This window comes from Ptychodera flava, chromosome 16 (genome assembly GCF_041260155.1).
Source record: "Ptychodera flava strain L36383 chromosome 16, AS_Pfla_20210202, whole genome shotgun sequence".
NCBI lineage: Eukaryota > Metazoa > Hemichordata > Enteropneusta > Ptychoderidae > Ptychodera > Ptychodera flava.
The window spans coordinates 22,191,832-22,215,235 of record NC_091943.1 but is presented as its reverse complement, the minus strand read 5'-3'; the positions used below and the strand labels follow the sequence as shown (position 1 = coordinate 22,215,235).

General features: G+C 37.9%; 1 protein-coding gene across 2 annotated transcripts; it reads right to left on the bottom strand.

Annotated features, from left to right (window-relative positions):
- Nucleotides 1–475: 475 nt before the first annotated feature.
- LOC139114946 (uncharacterized) lies at nt 476–19,597 on the bottom strand. 2 transcript variants are annotated; one of them, XM_070676864.1, is made up of 5 exons: nt 19,373–19,597; nt 13,487–13,592; nt 11,539–11,652; nt 3,027–3,174; nt 476–2,165 (listed from the first exon to the last, which is right to left on the bottom strand). In XM_070676864.1, the coding sequence occupies exons 2-5, from the start codon at nt 13,553–13,555 to the stop codon at nt 1,828–1,830; spliced, it is 669 nt and encodes a 222-aa protein (XP_070532965.1). In that variant the 5' UTR covers nt 13,556–13,592; nt 19,373–19,597; the 3' UTR covers nt 476–1,827. The 2 variants fall into 2 exon arrangements, with proteins under 2 accessions (XP_070532965.1, XP_070532966.1); XM_070676865.1 differs by lacking the exons at nt 11,539–11,652; nt 13,487–13,592; nt 19,373–19,597 and adding an exon at nt 3,902–4,487.
- Between the last annotated feature and the right edge of the window lie 3,807 nt (nt 19,598–23,404).

The window sequence follows — 23,404 nt, the reverse complement described above, 5'->3', positions numbered from 1 at the left end:
GTCACTGTAACTTGAGGGTCACAGTTCATTTGCTGCCTTCCAGCGCGAGGCAAATATTTACATAAAAAGTGATCTCATCAAGAGCGGAAAACGCTTGAATACTGGGATCGATCGACCTATTTTAACAAATGCCTTAGCGAAAGCAGAGTACGGACAACATTTTGGTAACCTCCAAAATACCAAGAAATCATTACTTTGTATACTAATTAATATATTTGCTAGGTTGCAATAAAACATCTGGGCTTGCCCCCCCTTTTTAAATAAATTCGGACTGCCCCCCCCCCTTTTAAATAAATTCGGACTCAGTCCGAATTTATTATAAAAGGGGGGGCTAGAGTTCAAATTGAAGTTCAAATTGAAGGAAAGCCCGAGTTTTCAAGCCAGGATTTATTAAAAAATTTAAAGTTCCATTCAGCGAAAAAAACACAGAAGGAAAGGTTGGAATAGACAAAACACTCAAACCAGGGTCTAGAAATTCAAGAACATTGTTATCATTATTCAATTTTATTGACATGATCTGCCGTTGAAAGTGTTGACTACTCATCACAGACTAATATATTGGCTACATATAGTCAAAGCAATAACGTTAGATGTACAACCGTATTCCATTGTTAGGAAACAAAGCGCCACGTATGAAAATTGTATCATATTTTTAACGAAAGGTACTTTGTGTTAACATGCTGAGATTAACAGTCTATACGTACAATTATTAACTTACATACACATATTTAATGATAATTTAACTACAAATATTTAATGGTAATTTTCATTAAGATCTTAAAGCTATAGATGTACAACCCTATACCATAGTAATGAAATAGCATCATGTATGAAAATTGTGATATATTTTAAACGGGACGAAATATGTGTTAATGTGGTTAGATAAATAATTTATACAAACAGATGTGAACTTGAACACAAATATTAAATGGTAATTTTATTTAAGATAATAAATAAAATGCATTAACGGTGCGCAATAATTCCCCGTTCTCTCTCTCTCTCTCTCTCTCTCTCTCTCTCTTCTCTCTCTCTCTCTGAAAAACAATCACGCTCACCCGTTGGACACTATTTGTCGTGCTTTTAACCGTGACATTTTGCGTCCAGCTCATTACAGCTTATATAATTTCGTTCTCAGTCCCCATTGAGTTTACAATATCTATATCACGATGGGCGGTATTGTCATTAGCGAGAGAGGTTGACTACTACGTGGGGCTAGTGGTAATCCTCGCGCACCGAGGCCTACCAGGGCACCGCGAAACACCATGCAACGCGTGACATCGGATTACGGTGAATGGATCAGGGACATATTCGGACTGACTAAAATTTACAATACTTTTTCGGTCCACCACTAATAAACTTTTTCACGGTTTCATTTTGTGCATATCGAAAATTTGATTTTTCCAAATGGAGTAAACACAGTGATGGCGGCCATTTTGAATTCTATGAGTTGGTATACGTAATTATTTGGTAATTTGTTTCTCCAGTACCCAATTATAATGGTAACCTATAATTTCGAACCTAGATTTAGAAAGAGAATTATTTAAAGCTTCCTTAGCATCAGTTTTAGCAAAATTTTAGGGCTTTTAATTCAAGGCGCGTACTACGTTATGACAGTTTATAACCTTGTTTAATTTTTCTCCTTTATTGTTTTAGAGAAAGAAAAGCTGATACTGATGAAATACTAATCGTTGTAATTTTCTTTCGATCAAACTTTCTGCCTGAAATGAAGAAGATCACAAAGATATGTAAATCGAAGGTCCAGTGCCTTGTTGCCCGTACAGAGAAAATCATTCAACCATTCCTTTAATCCCAACATACAGGGCATATTCAAAAGTATGTAAAGTAATCAACAGAATTTATCTTTCTCCAGCTTTCCTGCATTCCAAACCTTGGGTCCGATTCGTCGAAGATCAGCTTGCAATGGCCATACTTGGCCATGATAATGTATGGATTGTCAAACTGACCTGGGCTCAGAGATTTACTACCAAGAGTGGCTTGACGTAAGCCACACTTCGCGCGCACGCCAGAGAAGCAGGGGTTAGCCTTCATCATGGCGACGCAGGTGAGGGAGAAACGGCTCATCAGATATTCAGATATGGCCTCCGTGCATCGCTTGTTTACGTAATACTCATCACACTCGTCTTCGTAATTTACCTCTAGAGGATCTGGCGGGAGGGAGAAACAAACATCATCATTAGCATGGCCGTGTGGAACAGATAGCGTGGATAACAACTTTCGCACTACGTGCAAAGTTCAAACAGGCAAAAGTAGATCCGGGATCTGACATCCAAACAGAGAAAACAGAACCTTAGCGTGTTCTGGAAGAGAAAGTGCTCTCTCCTACAGCATTAGATTTGGACCTAAATTCAAGATAAAAATAGTTTTTACAATGATTTGATAGCGAAACTCGAAAACCATATTTGCTGTTCATAGTAATAACATAGAAAATAACTCCTAGACCAATTTGAATTTTAAACTAAAACCAATGTAGATTTGAAGTTATTCTCTGATATGAGTAACGAAGCCAATAGACCCATGACAGCGAAAGACAAGTGCAGAATTACAGGATAACTGAAATGTCGACTTGCGTTTTTGCCTCGGAGAGAAAGTACAATATTTAGACAAGATTATACAGCTTAGGTATGATATAAAGAGACATCATTTCACTGTCGCATTGCCTCTGTCAGATTAACGTAGGTGCCTTTGTATCATCCTAATAGTTTGCCCAGATGTAACACTGATCCTGTATATAATAATGTCAAACTAAATATGCCTTACTGACCTAACATATCATGACACTTGACCCTATAATATGTTATTAATCCATATTAGGAGTGACTCAGTCTTTATATGTTGGCTGCCCTTTATGTTTGCGTTCCTTATTCTTCATTGTGTTTTCTGATAACGATTTGATGTGCCAATGGCTTTGATGTGTTATCAATGTGTCGTGGAAATTTAAATGCAAAAGTTCACAGTCATTGTAGGGTAACATGTGACTTTCGTTTGCAAATTCCACAAAGACTTACTTGCACTTTCTTCAGAACACAAATTATAGTCAATCATGACATTAACCCGTGACTCGATGATGTTTATCCAGAAGTTGATGTTGATCGGCATTTCTTCTGTTGATCTCATTTTATCGCAGTTCAGACTTTTCAAGCACTGGACACGTAGCTGAAACCAAAATATTTTCAAATATGACGATTTTGAGAGAGAGAGAGAGAGAGAGAGAGAGAGAGAGAGAGAGAGAGAGAGAGAGAGAGAGAGAGAGAATATCGTCAAAACAAAAATCACAACCATTCCTTCTGTCAGAGGATTGCAGGATGCATAAAACTTAAGCAACAGATTTCATTACTTTGTACTTGAAGTAATTAGTGTTATATATATATATATATATATATATATTATATATATATATATATATATATATATATATATATATATATATATATATATATCAGTGTCTTGGTGTCAATTCAGGCAATGTATAGTGCTCGATGCGTTTCCGCAGGGCATAGGTATTGCTAGACGTGGAACTTGTCGTGATTACTCTACAGACTGTTTCATGCGCTTGGCAATCGTCAGGAGTGATGTTGGCGGGCTCGTTGCTACCTATATATATAGGGTCAGGTGTATATGCAAACGAGGCGGTTGTTCTGGCGCGTTCAAGTGTTAATGAGAAGGAATTTGCTTCTATGTCTACATTTCGAAAGAAATTCTGTACGTTTGTTTAGCAGTGTTGACTTGTCTGAGTTGATAATGTGAAATTTCTCCGTAATGCAGAGGTTACAGCGTTTTGTCTTGGTTGAGTAAGGCTGGGCTCTGTCAATGATAGACCATGTGACTTGTATTTTGTGTCACTGTCCTCGAGGGTCCATATGTATTTTGCAAACAAACCTACCTGCAGGCTCATCAACCCATCGAAATCAGAAATAGGCATCATAAGCAACACCATCCTGTACCGGATAAACCGAGATATACTGCGTAAGACGCACCTGAATCAATGGAAGAACACAAATGACGTCACGAACTGGTTCAAATGCATCAATCGGAGAGATCACAGCACATTCAACGCCTTTGACATCATAGACTTTTACCCTTCAATCACTAAGAAGTTGCTAGCAGACGCAATCCACCACGCACAAAAATATACCAGCGTGACAGACGAAGAGTTGAACATCATTATGCACTCAAGAAAGTCCATCCTACATAACAAAGAATCAGCATGGTCCAAGGAAAGCTCCACCGGCGACATGTTCGACGTGACAATGGGTAGTTTTTGACGGGGCCGAGATATGCGAACTGGTCGGAGCATACATCTTCTCATCACTCAGCCAAATACTTGGAAAAACCAACGTCGGCCTCTACCGAGACGACGGCCTCGCAGTCACAAACATCAGATCACCAAGGCAGTGCGAAAAAATGAAGAAAGAAATCACTTCCATGTTCCATTCATTTGACCTACGCATCACCATACAAGTAAACATCAAGACCACAGATTTTCTCGACGCAACACTCAACCTGCAAAATGGAACATTCCAACCTGACAGCAAAGCAAATAACCAGCTGCTTTACGTTGATAAAAGATCCAACCATCCACCACCCATCCTAAAGCAAATTCCAATCTCCGTCAACAAAAGAATATCAACCATATCGGACTGTGAAGCCACATTCAAAAAGGCCGCCCCTGAATACGAAACAGCACTCAAGAGAGGCGGCCATCAGCACAACATGAAATATAATCAACCACCGACCGGCAGCGCCCCCAAAAGATCACGAAGCAGGCAGATAATCTGGTATAACCCACCATTCAACAAAGCAGTAAAAACCAACATTGGCAGAAGATTCCTGAACCTCATTAAATTACACTTCCCGCAAGGACATCCATTACAAAAGATATTCAATAAAAACAATGTGAAAGTCAGCTACAGCTGTACAAGAAATATGGGCAGTATCATCAGAGCCCATAATAACCACCTCCTACACAACGACAACAAACCATCCAAGCCATGTAACTGCCGCAAAAAAGAAGATTGCCCATTGTCCGGAAACTGTCTCACGCCCTCAGTAGTATACAAAGCCACCGTAAATACAAGCAACGATACAAAGCACTATATCGGACTCAAGGGGCGCCCTCACATCATAACTTGGAGTAACAGTGCTCCGTCGGAGCTCCGATACTTTTTGCTTTTTTCCCCTCATTGTATGACATAAATTCTCCAAACGCTATATCTACAACGACCAGAAGCGAATCGACGCCATGGGAGTCGGAATTGAACTTTGGAGAGCCCAAATTGGCTGTTTTTCACACCCAAGAAGTTGGAAAGTGGTGCGTATGGTAGCGTATACTCCGTTCACTGTATGGTCTTCAATCAATGAGCAGAGCTACAGGTGGTTTTGCTGTCTCTTTGTCATCAGTCTGACTGTTACAGGAGCTGCTCTAATCGTAAACGCTCAAGAGCAATTTCATTCTTGGCTTGAAAATGCTGGCAAACTTTCCACGGTTAATTTTGGAGAAAGAGAATACTTTGAACATTTGAAACCATGTTCTACTGAAAGTGTGCTACGTGGCCATGTCCACCATTACATAACATGCACCTGGACATTGAATTTTCAAACTGGTGAAGCTGGGGACGTGGCAGTCCTTCCGTACCTCTCTCGCTTTCTACAACAAGCAGGTGATATTGAACTAAATCCCGGGCCTACAACTCGTCAGATGAAACTCTCAGCTAGAGGGGAATTGGTAGACACAGACTTTGAAGAGGGCGACATGGAAGACGAAACAAGTGAGTCGTTGCTACCAATCCTAAAAGCTATCCGTACGGACATGAAAAGTTTGAGAAAAGATATGAGGAGTGTTACAACAACAGTTAAGGATATTAAGTCGAGACAAGATGAATTGATAGAAGAAAACAGAAAATTGAAAAGAAGAGTCGAACAACTGGAACGTGAAGTTACAGGACAACGCTCTCAATCATCTCGGAACAATTTAATATTCAGGGGAGTAAAAGAATCAAAAGGTGAGACGTGGGATGATTGTGAGAAAGCAATAAGAGAAACATTGAAAACGAAACTAGGTGTGGAAAATGCTGAAGATGAAAAAGAAGTTCAAATTGAAAGAGCTCATAGACTGAATATTAAAACAGGAAAAGATGTCCCTCGACCGATTATCGTGAATTTTTTGTCATATAAGACGCGTTCTCAGTTACTACAAAAGGCCCGTAATACCTTATCAAGAGACTCTGACATAAGCGTGGGTGAAGACTTTCCACCACAAGTCCGAAGACGCCGAAAAGAACTCATTCCATTTCTCATTAAAAGCGAGAGAAGAAGGCAAACGTTGCCATTTATCTTATGATAAACTTGTTATCGAGGGAAAAAAATTTGCATTCGATGAAAAAACAAACAATTTGACTTGTATTTAGAGGTGTGGCCAAGCCCCCGCACTTAATCATTCTCAGAGAGAAATACATTCTTCAAACAAAAATTCGCATTGCATTTCTTTCGGAAAGTCCCGCTCAATTATAGCTTGGAATGCTAGAAATCTGAAAAAATATAGTTATGATCTTGCACTAAAACATTATTTTTCGAAATTCACAATATGCTGTATTACAGAAACCTGGGCAGTATCAGATGATGATTTTACAAACTGGTTACCATCACATGTATCTTATTCTGTTTTTAGGAAACGCCATCAAAAGATGGGTAGAAATTCTGGCGGTGTCTGTGTTTTTATTTTGAAAGAAATTGATCGTTACGTCAAAAGAATTTATAGTAAGTCTGTTGATGGTGAGTTTCTATTAATTGACAAAAATGCTTTTCATACTTTAAGAGATAACACGATTGGAACTAATTTGGGATAATTGGATTGGCAAAATTTCTCAGAAATTTTAGAAATTTGTCTAATATTACACTACATTTTCTTACCATCTTTAAATTTTATTCAAAATTTACGATGCTGTTGAATTGTTATGAGTAAGAATCAGTGCATGATAGTATCTAATGCAATATTGTTCAAAACATTTGAACAATATTCATATTTGAATGAAAATATGAGAGTTTGTCTGTAGTATCTTCATTACTGAAACAGTAGTAATAATCTCAGTTTGTCACTTTTCCTCGACCAAAATGAAGATTTTCGATTGATTTACAGTTAAGTCAGTCAGGGTCAACTAAAATGTGCCCTGACTCAATTTAATGTTTTAATAAGCCTTAAATTCACGAAAAAGTCAGGGGCATTTCAAAAGTGCCCTGACTCAAAAGTCGTTAAGTAGAGAAATTTTCAGCATTTTGTCTCATTTCTTGAGTACATTTACATAAAAATGAACTTTTTTCATTAAAATGAATCCGATGAAAAAGGTATGCAATAATCGTTGTGTTTTCGTTGTTTTGTTCGATGAGAACAATATTTCAAATTTTACACTATTCTATCATTTTGTAAAATTTGAGCTGTAAAAATTTCGATTTCGTTACATTTTTCTAATAATTACTCTCATCCAATTTTCCCAAATTAGTTCCAATCGTGTTCGATGTATGTTTTATGTGGTGTGTACATTTCACCTGAAGGTTCAACAATTTATAGAGAAGGTGAACCAAATGGTATTGTACGGCTTGAAAACTATATCACTGAAATAAGTTCAAGTTTGAAAACTGTGATTTTATCTTACTGGGTGACTTTAATGCGAGAGTCGGTGACTTGATAGACTACGTTGTTGAAAATGAGGAAGATAATTCATTGTTTAAAACTAACTATGACAGTGATGACTTTGATATGCCTAGAAAATCTAGGGATAGAGTTGTGAATAACTTTGGTCGTTCACTAGTTGAACTATGTTACAAACAGAATGTCCACATGGCCAATGGACGATTTCCGGGTGACAAAGATGGAAATTTTACTTGCTGTACTGTCAATGGGTCAAGCACAGTTGATTATGTAATACTTAGTACAAGCTTATTTAAATATGTAAATGACTTTATTGTCGATACTTTGGACATTTCAGATCACTTCCCAGTCTGTTGTTACTTGCACTTTCATAGTGATCTAGAGTTACAAACTGATAGTGTTGAGGATTCCATGCGGACTCAATCCTGGAAAAAATTTCGTTGGAAAGCTAATTTACTTGATGATTTTAAACGGAAATTACAAGCCGAGACGGCTCAACATTTTGACGATTTTTATCGAGATTTGAACGCATCAAACATAGAAAGTACTGTGAATATTTTAACAGAGATTTATTCCAGGGCTGGAGTTGACATGGCTGTGTCTTCAAAAAGCAGTAAAGCTACACGCAAAATTGAAAATAACAAACCTTGGTGGGATAAATGCTGTGATGTTGCAAGACAGACGAAATTTAAATGTTTGAACACCTATCGTAAATCTAATAATCAAAGGGACTTTAAACATTATATTGATGCTAGGAAAAACTTTAAAAATATTTGTAAAATTAAAGCAGAGGAATATAGAATAAACCGGCGAAATGCCTTGTTTGAAAGTGTAAACGACCACTCCAAATTTTGGGAAACGGTCAAGCAACTTAAAGGTTACAAAGGAAATTATGTAAATAACACAATTAGTTCAACTACATGGTTTAAGTACTTTAAAGATTTGTTTACTATTTCTACAGATAAGATACCTTCCGAGTTTGATAGAAATATTTCTCAACACTTACTTCATCATGACACAGCTTGTGAGTTGTGTAAAGACAATACTCCACTGGGATTAAATGAGAATATTACAGTTGAGGAAGTTCGCAAATGCATTTATGGTTTAAAGAATGAAAAGTCGCCTGGTCCTGATGGGCTTATAAATGAAATGTTTAAGAACAGTCACGATGTTCTTTTTCAATGTCTTTGTGATTTATTTAATATTATTTTGAAGACAGGTTCTTTTCCAATCACTTGGAGTAGGGGAATCATCTACCCACTACACAAAAAAGGTGCTTTCACAGATGTGAATAATTTTCGTGGCATTTCTTTGTTGTCTTGCATGAGTAAAATCTTCACTAAAATACTTAATAATCGGTTGGTAAATTGGACAAAAGAAGCTGGTATTATTACTGAAGCCCAGGCTGGTTTTCGTAAAGGTTATTCCACAATAGATAACGTTTTTAATTTACAGTGTCTAGTTCAAAAGTACTTATCACAGCAAAAGGGTAGATTATACTGTATATTTATTGATTTCTCTAAAGCATTTGATCATGTTACACATAAATATCTTTGGTACAGATTAATATCTTATGGGGTTCACGGTGATATTTTGAAAGTCCTCAGATCTATGTATGAAAATATTGAAGCATGTGTTCTATGCAATGGTGGACTTGCAGATCTACTTTCAATGTAAGGTTGGTACACGTCAGGGCTGCATGCTCAGTCCCTTACTATTTAGTTTATTTATAAATGAACTTGAATCCTACATGGACAAGAACGACCGTGATGGAATATTTGTTAACAATGATTTTAATAATATGAGTATCCTCATGTATGCAGATGATGTGGCCGATGCCACAGATTTGCCGATAAAACTACAAAGAAAATTGAATCAGCTGGAATTATTTTGCAAACACTGGAAAATGTCTGTAAATCTTGGCAAGTCAAAAATTATTGTTTTTAGAAATGGGGGGATACTGAAACGGTACGAGAAGTGGTTTTATGAATACACCTGTCAATGTTGTTAAGCATTACAACTATCTTGGAATCATATTGTCCTCACGTTTATCTTGGTCACCGGCAAAAGAACATTTGGTTATGAAAGGAAACACAGCCCTCTACCAGATTCAGATTGTTATTAATAAGTTAGGTGGTCTTTCTTTACTGCAGGCGTTTAAACTTTTTGATACGTGTATTTTACCTATTATTTGCTACGATTCAGAAATCTGGGGTTATGAGTACTCCCCAATAATAGAACGTACACAATTTAAGTTTTGTAGATTTATTTTGGGTGTAAATTCAAGTGTCAACACAGAAGTACTTCTGGGAGAGTGTGGGAGATTTCCTCTTGCTTGTACATACATGAAACGTTGCATTGCATACTGGTTGAAATTAATAGAAATGGAAAATTCACGATACCCAAAGGCCTGTTACGAAATGATTAGAACTTTTGATTCTAATGGAAGGGTCACCGGGCAACAAAATAAGGGAACTACTTTTCGTTATGGTTTTGGTGTAGTTTGGTATGAGCAGCAGGTCGGCGACTCTAGCATCTTTTTAAAATTATTTCACACTAGACTACAAGATTGCTACAGGCAAGAGTGGTCTGATTCCATAAATAATCACTCCCGTTTACGCAGCTACGCAGGTTTCAAATCTATGCTTGAGCCTGAGTTATATCTGTCAAATATTCACATAAAGAAATATCAAATCGGATCTGGCGAAATTGCGCTGTTCCAGCCACAAACTAGCAATTGAAACTGGCCGTCATTGTACACCACCTATTCCCATAGATCTCAGAATATGTCCATATTGTAAAGGTAATGGTATTACAATCATAGAAGATGAATGTCACTTTTTATTATTTTGTCCTTTGTACGAGTTAGAAAGAATCAATTTTATACCACAGAAATTTCGTGTTTTTCCGACACAAGACAAGTGCTTTGCTTTGTTAAGATGTAAAGAAACGGATGTACAATATAAACTATCTGTTTTTGTTCATAAATCCTTTAAGAAACGAGAATTGTTTATACAAGCTAAAGAATAGTCTTGTTTTGTCTGATATATATTTTTCTCTGAGTATATGTATGTTTTCTTTCTTCATGCAATGGGCTGAGGCCTTAGCATTTTGGAATTAAAGACAGGATAATATCGGACTCACGGACTCAGCTTTCAAAACAAGATATACATATCACAAATATACTTTCAAAACATCAAAACACAGGAACAGCACGGAACTCTCAAAATACATATGGGCCCTCAATAGCGACACAAAATATAACGTCACATGGTCTATCATTGACAGAGCCCAACCTTACTCAACCAAGACAAAACGCTGTAACCTCTGCATTACGGAGAAATTTCACATTATCAACTCAGACAAGTCAACACTGCTATACAAACGTACAGAATTTCTTTCGAAATGTAGACACAGAAGCAAATTTCTCCTTATTGACACTTGAACGCGCCAGAACAACCGCCTCGTTTGCATATACACCTGACCCTATATATATAGGTATCAACGAGCCCGCCAACATCACTCCTGACGATTGCCAAGCGCATGAAACAGCCTGTAGAGTAATCACGACAAGTTCCACGTCTAGCAGTATATATATATATATATATATATATATATATATATATATATATATATATATATATATATATATAACAAATATACTTTCAAAACATCAAAACACAGGAACAGCACGGAACTTTACATATATATATATATATATATATATATATATATATATATATATATATATATATATATATATATATATATATATATACATGTAAACGTAAAGTGTTGTTTTCGTTGTTCATTTACGGAAGCTAATGTATTAATTAATACACTTCAACGAACGGAAAAACATATTGGCCTAATACCTTGACGAAATCGCAGTAGAGGACGCTTTTCTTTTCTTCATTCCAGTTACGAGGGTCCCTGGTGTACTTCGTTAACATGTCTTCACAGTAATCCACGTCTTCCCACGTACATGCCTGTCACAGGAATGAATGGAATATCAAATGTCAATTCTACTCTACTTTGCTTGTTCTTGTCGGGGGGGGGGGGTCGAATCTTGTATGTATTTTGTAGCCATTCAAGAGTGCCAATGATCATACTTATTTTCGTAAAAGTGAATTTCGGAAGGCTATAATTGTTAGGAACTATATGGTAAAGTCGCAAATAACTTAGACATTTAATTAAGGGCCTATAACATATTGCAAATGCCAAAAGTGAACAACCTAGTGCCTTACACAATTAGCTTAATTGCCTGTAACATTGTTCAAAATGCCTAATATGTTCAATGGAATGCCATTGATGCCTAAAATGACCGTCTCAATGCTAATGACGTAAGAGTAATACCCAGGATGTTATGAAACTGCGTAACATCTTCTGAAAATGGAAAAGACTATGTTTAATAGTTGCGCAAGCGGTTTACTGACTTTACCTGCGCAGATTCATAATATACTATGCTAGTAACTGGAAGTGTACCCGACTTAATTCATGGGCGCCCCCATTTTTTTGAGTACTAGTAAGTGAATAAATACGAAACGTGCAAAGTATTATTTTATAATGCCATCAATAAAATATATCTCTTTTATTAGCCAGTAATCATTGTTATACACTGCTATCACTGATAAAACATATCGTTAATATCACGCCTAAGAAATAGAAGAAGAGAGAAAACTGTCGTGCATATGAACGAGGACGTGGACATACGCAAAGAATGCTGGGGTTGAGTTTTAGAAAAGCGCCCTCAGTGTCAATAACTAGATGCAAAATTGCCCGTTTTTTAAACGGAACGCTAGTTTTCAGCTTGTAATATTGGAAGTTAGGCAGTGCGGTTTCTATTGCAACGATAGCGATGGCACAATACGTCCCTTGTTAAACACAATAGCTTGTTATCATGGTAATAATTGCCAATTTATGTCCAAGTTTTTTACACATTAAACAGAAAACCTATACCTGCAGGGTCTGACATCTTGTAGGTGAACTGATTTCATGAGAGGGCAAACTGGGCATAGCTGTTGTTCAAACGTACATAGCAAGTAACAATTAATTCTATTTTATATTTTACTATTACTAATCATGAATCAATGCGAATAAAATTTCTAATCTTAATCCCTGGCGCGACAACAAGGGCTGATCCCTATATAAGATTATGTATTTACGACAGCTATCGCACTCTATTTATAATAATGTATTAACATCATGTTTCTGTCTGTGCTCTGTCGGTATTTAATGGATTAGACGACGCCAACTGGCGATAACAAGCTTAGTGTTTGAAAACTAGTCGTATTTTCTACCCTGGGCTGGTAACTCTGCTGGTGGACAGAATTGTCCCCGAGGTTATCGTTCGCCCAGTTAAAGCGATGAATTCGTTTCTTCGCTTCGATAAAGTTTGTATGTGCGATGTGTGATATGCGTGCGTGAGTGCTTCACGAACTCTACAACGTGTTGAGCGGTCTCAGTCAGAAAAATGTAACAGCTTAGCCGGCTATTGAATCACTCTTTTTTGGGAGTGGAGATTTAGCCGAGCGGTTCCTCTGTGGCCTCTCCGCTAGGCGACTGATGCCGTATGTTGTGGGTTCGAACCCGATTGAAAACTAGTCGTATTTAAATGATATAATAATCTTAGTGTTTTTAATTGCAATCCAAGTGAATTGCAGATGTTTGCTGTTTCTTTATGTAATTAGCCTTCTTGTACAGCATAATAGAAAACGAAAACAACGATTCACTTGAGTGGCATCGGGCACGTCAAGAGTACCGCCATAATGGGTGTGCGGAGTCAAATGATATGATATGATATGATTCTACATTTGGTCTCACCCTCAGAGCTTCGTCGGCTCTTGCGCTGCAGATAACGGCTGCGACCACTGCGACGAGAAGTTTTATCATCGTGGTAGGCCTTGTAATGTTAGTTAACTTACCAACTCTAAGAAATAAACAGAATTGTTATAATCATGAATGTTGCCAGTAACAAGAAAAGTATGATCCCCAACTTTCGGAATATGTGAACTTGCAAAATAAGAAAATATTTTATACACGGATCCACGTATGAAAGAACCTTAAGTATCTCATACCATATCTACTGTCGCGTGAATAACAACAGTCGCTCTGAAAACTCGACCCCCTAATTTTAATTTCTGTCATACGGGATCACTGATGTACGCATTTGTTAATAGTTGTTGTTTACACTGGAGCATAAGTAGCCCGTGTTATGCTCAAATGTAGCTTAGAGCCATTTTTCATCGAACATGGTATTGACATCGCCAAACTTGGTCAATTTTCTGATAACAAAAGCATCATTGCTGAGAGGGCAGACTACTTAAAGCTCAAGTTTGGTGGTATCCGCAAACCTGAGGTCGCGGCCGGGGTAAAATGTTCGTTTTGTCCAAGCCTCGGGGGCTGATTTGGTAAAAACATATTCTGACTCTTACATTTTGCGTTTCTATTCTCATTAAAACTCTGATGGAAAAATTGAATTCTTCTCCATGGAGTCAGCACAGAGATGGCGACCATTTTGCATATAAAATATCGGTTAAAGGTATACAGTAACCTGTAATCTAAATATAACCATATATGGTAAAAAGGGCGTTCTTTGGTATTCAAAATGCCCATGTGAGGGCGCTGTTTTAAAAAACCGGCCACCCGCTTAAAATCTCCGATTAGTTAGATTTTCTCTTTCCATGGTAACTGTAGCAAAATTGGAACACGTGACAGTATACCTTTAAGTTGGGCAATGTGTTCCTATAGTACCAAAATTTGCAAGTCGAACCATGATTTTTATTTCTTATTTGGAAGAAAATTGTTGAAAGTTTCATTATGGAAGGTTTGAGCAAAGGTTAAGTCTTTCACCTTCGAGGCGCGTACTACTCTCTTTTGGATTCGATCACTTTGATTAGGAAATTATTTGGAAGTGAATTGGGTTGCTTACACTTTATATATAGGAATTTATACATATTATATATTATATACTTTATATATTGAATTTTTCTTAAGAATAATTCCTGATACCCTGTGGTGTGTGTGATTGTAGATAGGACAGCACGTACGGAAGTTGCTTGGTCAATATTTTCGTACAGTAAGATTCCACGAAATAAAGTAATTCAGAATCAGGCACGAATGATGCAAATGGTGGAATACAAGCTGTCTATCACAATCGATAAAATTTAGTTTTCTATAGATTAGCCCGATGAAGCTGTCCAGCGATCCTCTTGGCATGCTAGCGCTGAAATCACAGGGGCTCGATAATTGCCAATTAAATGATAATAACGAATAAAGCTATTCATTAAACCTAGTTTTGTGTACGAGCCATTTTTCCTAGTTCTCTTCTCTCGCCCTACGGTTCAGTGCTAAATAAGGGCAGGCATGGTTATTGTAAGCATGGCTATTATTGGTCAATAGTACGAGTGCTGTGATTATTTCCAACTTGGACTTCGAATTTAGATTTCTTATGCCCATATGAGTCCCCGTGTATGAATCATTTCTATTTCCATAGTTTCCCGCCGATCCGAGCATCCTATGTCTAAATCATTTATTTTTGAGTCATTGCCGTCAGATCAGGTCGTCAGATCATGTCTGAGAAAAAAAATCATAGACGATAATCGTCATTTCCCCACTAAATACTATCAAAGAACAGATTCGGAAACTTAAAAGTGAAGCTGGTGCAAACAACTTCAACATTCGATGTTTCGTCATCTAATTTCCGAGCTTGCCGCTGTACAGATGTGCTGATCACATGATCTTGTCTATTGACTGTGCTCATTAATATGCAGTCAAAATTCTGACTGAAACATTAGCCCGTACCTGACCTTATTTTCTTTAGTAGCGCAGCCAGCGGTAGAAATGGGCAAGGGAACCAGACTAGCTATACGATGGTATGGCAACAATGTGACAGTCAACGCAGAAATCATACACTGAAAGTTCACCATAGGAGGGCGCACTACATACTGCATACACGATTAACACTCATCCGTCATGACTCACATGCACAGAGCGAGGAAACACAGTGCGAGAACCAGAGAAGAAGGAAAACAGGCTCATTGCATTATTCTTTATTATCTTATAATTGGCAATGCTCGAGCCCCTGTGCTCAATTTCGATCAGATGTGAAGTAATAAAAAATCCTTTATCAATTTTGTTCGATCTCCAGAGGAATGAACTTGCACTATAGAAGAGAAACAGACAATCTGAGACAGCCTTGTTGAAAATTATTTTCCTATGATGTATCCACCTGTTCATTAACTTCATGATCCCGACGGCATTGCATGTAGGCATTGCCATATGATGGCAACATCCACGCCGCAGAGCCAACAGCGTGATTAGAACGTGACGTAGTCACCATTCAGTAATTTGATCATGGAATATGACGTCTCAAAATTCACGGTAAACCCAATGCCCCGCTCTTGTAGAACAGCCGGGGATGAATTTAAAGCAAAACATTGTGAGGTTAAGTCTAATGAAGTATACGTTATGCCAAGGTTTGTCAGTTTCCCCGGCCACATACTCTATTACTTGCTTTCTGAGTTTTTAACTCAATGTTTATTGTCTAACGTCGGTTTTGTCGCATTTGCGGTCATAGGGGACACAAGTATTTACTAATGACCTCAATATATCGATAGGAAAGGTGCTACCAGTATTTATCACATGTTGCTAATTATGAAAACTGGTGAACAAAATTTTCAGTAAAAAAACACTCTGTGCTTTCCGTATAAGGGAAGAAGCTGTACAGTAACTTAAGAGCCGTTATTGTTTATCTCTGTTGAAACCCTTACTGTTCATACTGTTCCAGGCTGTGTATACGTGTGACGTTCATTGTTATTGCCCACAGTTGATTTTAGTTTTGATTCAGATTGGATTTGCACCAAATCAGTGGAATCGTGACATAGAAACACTCATGAATACACAACACTGTCCTTCAGATTTTCACAGTCATGCACAATGCTGACAATGTGTGATTGCTTTCTCGAGTGACCCTTCATCATTCATTGGATTCTCCAGGTCGTTGAAATCATCGAGTAATCACTAAAAAGTTTTTTTTCCTCAAACATCGTATAACTCAAAGGCCTTAGATTCAATTTGGGAGATGTGCCTTTTTACATTGCATCGAAAGCCATCATTGTTAATTCAATATATCTTGCTTTTAAATAAAGGTTTTTCCGGTTATCCCATGATGCATTGTTGAGCCGTGTAAAACTCAGTATACGCAATTGAAACGAGTATAAACAACAAAACAGATCAAATAATCAGTGTCACTCAGAGTAAATAATTTACCAGGTCTAAGGAACGAATACCAAATGATAACAACAACGGGTCATCTTGAACCACTGCTTACTTGTGGTACCAGGTATCCAGAATGTGTAATCGCACCCTGCAGAGGTCAGCACGCTACACCCGTCAGGATTTACGCAAAGTAACAAATTTGATATAATCTAGTAAAACCGCCACATTACAGCTGTGAGCAAAAGCTAGGTATGCTAGCACTCAACATTTGCGAAACAAATGAGTGATATTTCGATATCTCCTTATCATCTACCATAGAAATTCTTAAATGACTTCACTTATCTATTTTCCGATAATCCCTCACCAAAATTGCAAACCTTTAAGACAGATTGACCAATCAGAATGAATCGATTTACACTGGAGTTGACGAAGGGTCAGGGAACTCATTGACAATTATTTGTCATACATAGAACACCAATGAAGTGTGAAAAAAACCAGCTCCGAGTTGGCGAACGACACCAGACATATGGCAATCTTTCGTTGCTGACGCCGTGGAGCGACCTATGCGTTGGTATGTCTGGCAAACCTGAAGTTCAAGGTATCTGGACCAAAATTGACGACGATGGTGATGTCAGTGACGTTTCAGTCAGCAGCGACGCTACAGTTATTTTCATTGACACAACATTTGAAATGCAGAACCGGCCAACCTATGATTGCTATGATTGGTTAGTCGAAGTTGCTGCCACTCGATGTATTAAATCTCTAGCCTACAAAAAGTTAGCTATGCTCCTCTGCATTGTGCAGCCTTATTAAGACATATATAACAATGTAAAGAGTGTACTGCTTATTTCACAACTAGTCCCAAACGAGAAAGTTATATATACCGAACACATATATTGTAAGTCGCATTATAAAATTGCCAATTATTTTAACATTGAGAGGTTGACAAAATTAACATACAAATCATGGAGATGCCTATAGCCACTGAGGGTGGAAATACAAAATACATTTGAAACAAAGCACTTTGGTAATGTCTATTCAGAATATTATCTCATTCTCACACTTGGAAAATGTTTTGTTTCGGTTTATACTCGCTACTCCTTCACAGTAGAAGAAATATACCAAAGTCAGACAATACTTTGTGCAAAGCTCCTGCCATATTATACTGAGGAAAATGTATGGCATAGCCAATCAAACAGAAGCACAGCAGACTCTACAAAGGGGGTATGAGATCAAAGAAAATAGGTTCAATTTCATTTCTTTCCTACTATTGAAGGACCAATATATGGCATTGGAATGGGCAACCAGACATGGAAACGTAAGGATATCGAAGGTAAATGGGAAGAACCAATCCGAAACACTTGTTGTGTTACCACTCTTACAACTCTTGTTGGCGGCACCATCGTTGGTGTGGGCACCGATGCACAATTGTGGGCAAAAGCAAAATTAATGACAAGGCTTCCTGGGGCGGACCTACAACTGCTGTGTGGCAGATGTCTTTGTCATGTCTCATGGCAAATAGGTTGGTATAGGAATGAGTTCTCAAATCTGGAAACACCCTTGAGTCGAAGGTGTATGGAGTGGTTTTGTGGACAACCGTAATTGGTTAAGATGAAAATGTTCAATGCGTTAAATCATTATTCTACATGGTAGATCGTTTTCTTAAATTTGGTTTGTGAAATAGCACGTCACTTTGTTTTAGTTCAACTTACCTTGAATGTTAGAAATAATTTGACAGTGACATAAATTGTTTAGTCGTTAACATTCATAAATGTGCAGCATTTCACGACTGACGCAACTGCTGATACAGCAACATGTCTTGAAACCCATATATTATGTATTATGTAGAAGACATATTAACATGTATCGGTTTCGCCGCTGTTATTGTATATACAAACAGATATTTAACCAGAGAACCCACAATGAATACGATATGCAGAATGGTGTTGCAGAACTCCAATTTCACAAGTCACCCTTGGCGAAGTCCGTTCTTGATGACTATCAACGAATTTCATGACAACTTTTACAGAAGTTCTTTTTATTACCAAAAACGAACAAACGTGTTAACTTCACTGGTCAAACGAATCAACTATATTTTGAAACTACTGATATACTGATTCAAATGATCTGGATTATACTGAAATCTATAGGCATACCAGTAGAGCATTTCAGTAACATTTGCAGACATACCGTGGGAGCATTTTGGTGTACTTTTTAAAGGAATCTTTTGCTGAAATTCACACACATACACATATGACATTTTTATATTGTAGTTCTTTGTTCGACGATGATATGAAAACACACTGTTTAAACAGTACACATTTTTTTACAACAGTTTAACTACTTTGACAAGTACGTTCATGTCATTGCAGTATAAAACACTGATTAAAGATGATATTTCTAATTAGGGCATTTTAGATTTATTGATCATCATTGCTTTTAATATCAGGAATAGCTTAAGCTAGGGGACAGAATAAAGGATAAGCTCACCTTGCAGTGAAGTAAGAATGACGTCGTATCGCTTATCGTCGGTTATCAGTTCACCGTCGACAATGGTTGGTATCTCAGAGTAAATGATATATCCACATGAACGGACTTGGTTTAAATAGCGCACTGACATTGACTGGCAGTCACTGTCGTCGAAATTATACTTGTCAATTACATTTCAAATGGGAACTTCCATTGTTGTCTATATTTATACAATGACAATTGAGTTATAGGACCAATTAGATCACAACGAAATATCTCAGTGGTTGACGATCTAAGCAGATGCAGTCAACGAAGCTGTTTGTACAAAACGGTGATCGTGTGCAGATTTTCAGGGGGGCGTGGAGAAAAAGTCAACTCGACAGTGGGCGGGGAAGAAAGCTCAGTTTTACGCTGAGCTTGGAGAATATTTCTGGGAGTGGGTACCAGAAATTAGGTAGAGGTAAGGGAATGCCCTTGATGATAGAATTTCAGAGAAGATAAAATGCCTAACTTGGATGAGCTATGTTCAAAATTTTAAAATGATAAGTATAAGTCTGGTAACTTACACTGAACACGTAACTATGCATAATTTACATTTAACCAAACGAACGCACACAGGGTGATAGATAAATACTATTTCACTACTTTTTGTCTCGTGCCTATCGTTTGAACCCTGATGCTTAATTTCGACATTGGACAGTTTGTCAGGCAAGTCTCTAAATTAATTTATGCATTTCATTTATCCGTACTCTTTTACACAAAAGACATGTCAATTACGAGTTATCAGTGCTGTTTTAGACAAGGAAATTGTCTGCTGTTGATTAACAAAATCAAAAGAAGTGTCCGCCGCCTGGCAAACAATACAATGGAGAAAATTAAAATGAAGTTAGCACCTGCAGTTCACTGAAAAGAGACCTGACACAAGCAAGTGCCAAAAATACAAAATCACAATTTAGCCAAGGAGTAGTTTTCGCCGATCTATCGAAGTAGATGCAAGCCACTTGAAATGAGAGGAAGATTGGAGAATCGGGGCATTATGGAAAGCAAGTAGAGAAACACATCTATTTGAACAGATTTTACAGGTACACTACATAGTCCAAATGAAGTGAATACGCTAAATTTTATAATTAAACTGTAAAAAAATTGCATCTAACAATGATATACTTGATGATGTTGGGTTGCTAACAAAAAATTGCAGATAACAAATTCTTCAAGAATATGGTCATCCCTAATCTTGTAAGGAGCGCTCACGTCTACCAGACCGAGAACTGAAGACTGCTCGATTAATTTCAGAAGGAATGTGATTATATGCCTCCGGCCATAACTTGGCATGCTGGCGACGTTGACTCAACACGAGCCAAATTCAGAAGCACAAAGCACTTTAGTTTCAAAAACGTAGTTGAATAAATGAAACGTGCGTGTGAGAATATGTACACAAAGTGGGCAATGGTGAACTTTCAGTGGCGGGGAAAGGACAGTGGCGAACTTGAAGTGTTGAGGGGAGTGGGCAGTGGGCAGACCATACATATTAGTGGTCCGTGCATGTTGGCATCACAATGCAGTGGGAGAGCATATTTTCCGCGTGCATACTCGTTGGATGGCAGTTACAAACAGCTCCGTTTCCCCCAGAAGCCTAAGGCCAGCTGCAGGGTAAACAATATGTAAAATCAGTATATGAGCCTTCGAAAAGTGTTCCATAATGACATTGTAAACCTCACCGAATTTATCAGTTGGCAATACTGTATAAGGCCTTGGTGTGTGCATATGAAAGAGGAGCGCATATATCGATCCCCTGGGGTTTGGGCGGAGATAAGGGTGTCTTGGTCCAAGGAGGGAACATACAGGCCTGTACGTTTGTTTGGTCTTGCACAGATTTATTTATTGCCAATAAAATTATACCACCAAGTTTTAGTGTCTAGGTCTTATCTTAGCGCTAGTTTTGTAAGCGATTTCTTCTTCTCCTTCATTGTATCATGCAGTTGTCCTTTCACACTCTTACGCGAAGTTTTCGCGCTGTGTTGCAGTTATCATCTGATGCGTTTGATCGCCTAAGGCACCAAAGCAAGTAGGGTAAGTTACTGATCTGTGGACGCTTTAACTAGATTATCACCAGATTAACTTCGACAAAGTCAACAACGATAGTATTCTGTTATACCCTTGCCGGTATGTTCGTTGTTGACTTTGTCAAAGTTGAACTGGTGTACAATAGTAGCTTCAAGGATAGTTATGAAGTTTGTATGTATCCTTCATAAATAAGTAATTAATCGAAGAAGAAATGCTTCAAGTTTTATCTGTTATGGGGAAAAAAACACTTAAATTACAAAAATGTAAACCCTGAATGGAGGGTTGCAGAAATATTTGCGATATCTTATACCGTGCACTAGAAATTAAAATTACTGGTACACACAATGACATCAGAATATATGTCCTTGAAGTAAACCATGTGTTGTGTATGCCCTGCTATTTGTTAAAAATTGAAATGTATCGTTGGAGCCTAAAATTAATTTAACGCAAGTTTATATTTAACTTTATTTTGCAGGATTCTATAACTAGATAATGAGAATGAAACTGCGAACGATGTATATATGGCACCTCGTGTTATTTGCAAGTGAACCTGTTCTTGAATAAAGGAGACCGCGAGCAGATTTTCAGCGGGTAGGCAAATTCAATCAGCAGGCGGGGAGGAAAAGTCATTTTACAGTGGGCGGGGAAGAAAGTTCAGTTTTTAGGCGAGGCGAAACTTTCTGGCTGTGGGTACCGGGGAAGTAGGTAGAGGGAGGAGAATGCCCCGGTTGATAGAACTTCAGGGAAGATTGAGTGCCTTATTCACAGGAAGCTATGTCAAAAGGTTGAAATGATAAGTAAAACAGTCCGGAAGCTTATTTTGAACACGGATGTATATCATCTATGCTCTGAACGAACGCACACTGGGTGATAGAAAAATACTATTACTTGAATAAATTAAATGTGCATGCGCCAATACATCTAGTGGGTAATGGCGAACTTTCAGTAGTGCCGAAAGGGCAGGTGGGAGCTTGAACTGTTACGGGGAGTGAACAGCGGACAGATCATAGTTACCGGAGGCCAGCGGGCACAATAATTCAGCGGGATGGCAAATTTTCCGCGCATGCCGGTGGGACGGGAGTTACAAACAGCGCCCCACTTCCCCTCAGAATATTAAAGTCAAGGTCAAATATGTCAATCAGTGTATAAGCCTTTCAAAAATGTTTCGTAATAAATTTATAAAATTGACCCAATGTGCCAGTTGACCACACCTGTATAAGGCGTATCCTTGCTGTGTGTATAGGGGAGAGCATATATATCCATCCCCTAGCTTCGGGGCGGGGATAGGGGTGTCTCGGTCCATGGATATGATATATGAGCCTTTATTATTTGTCTCTGCACAGGTTTCTTTATACTATTGTTTATTTTATTTTATTTTATTTTAATAAGATTGACTATAATAAATTTATTGCCAATAAATATTTGTTCTACCAACCCTTTCGTGTCTTGGTCTTATCTGAGCACTGTTTTTGTAAAGATTTCGTTTTCCCGTTCAATGTATTATGTATTTGTCCTTTGAAGATATTTTTGCTAATTTTCACACTGTGTTGTGCCATAGAAATGTTTCTCTTCTGTTTTTGGTTGCGTTTATTATTTGATGCGATTGATTGCCCATTGCGCCAAAGCATGGGTAAGTTACTAGTATGTGGACGCTGTCACAGATTATCACTGGACTAACCTGGACAAAGTCACCTTGAATGTCTTGGTTTATCTTAGCACTGGTTTTCTAGAGTAGAGATTTCTTTTTCTCCTTCACTGTCCACGTATTTGTCCTTTGACAAGTTTTTAGACTATGCTATGTTTTATGTTGCGTGTATTATCTGATGCATTTGATTGCCCACTGCGCCAAGCATGTAAGGGTACGTTAATAATCTGGGGACGCCGTAGCCAGATTATCGCCGGATTAACTTTTACAAAGTCAACAACGAACGCACCAGCAAGGTATAACAGAGGGCATTCAGTTATAACTTGCTGGTGCGCTCGTTGTTG

What these genes read in the sequence shown, in the direction of transcription:
- LOC139114946 (XM_070676864.1), bottom strand. Translation starts at nt 13,555, where the DNA reads ATGATAAAACTTCTCGTCGCAGTGGTCGCAGCCGTTATCTGCAGCGCA. An exon ending in GAGCCGACGAAGCTCTGAGG is followed by an intron (nt 11,653 to 13,486) that starts GTGAGACCAAAT and finishes TTCCTGTGACAG; the next exon opens with GCATGTACGTGGGAAGACGT. An exon ending in TCTACTGCGATTTCGTCAAG is followed by an intron (nt 3,175 to 11,538) that starts GTATTAGGCCAA and finishes TTTTGGTTTCAG; the next exon opens with CTACGTGTCCAGTGCTTGAA.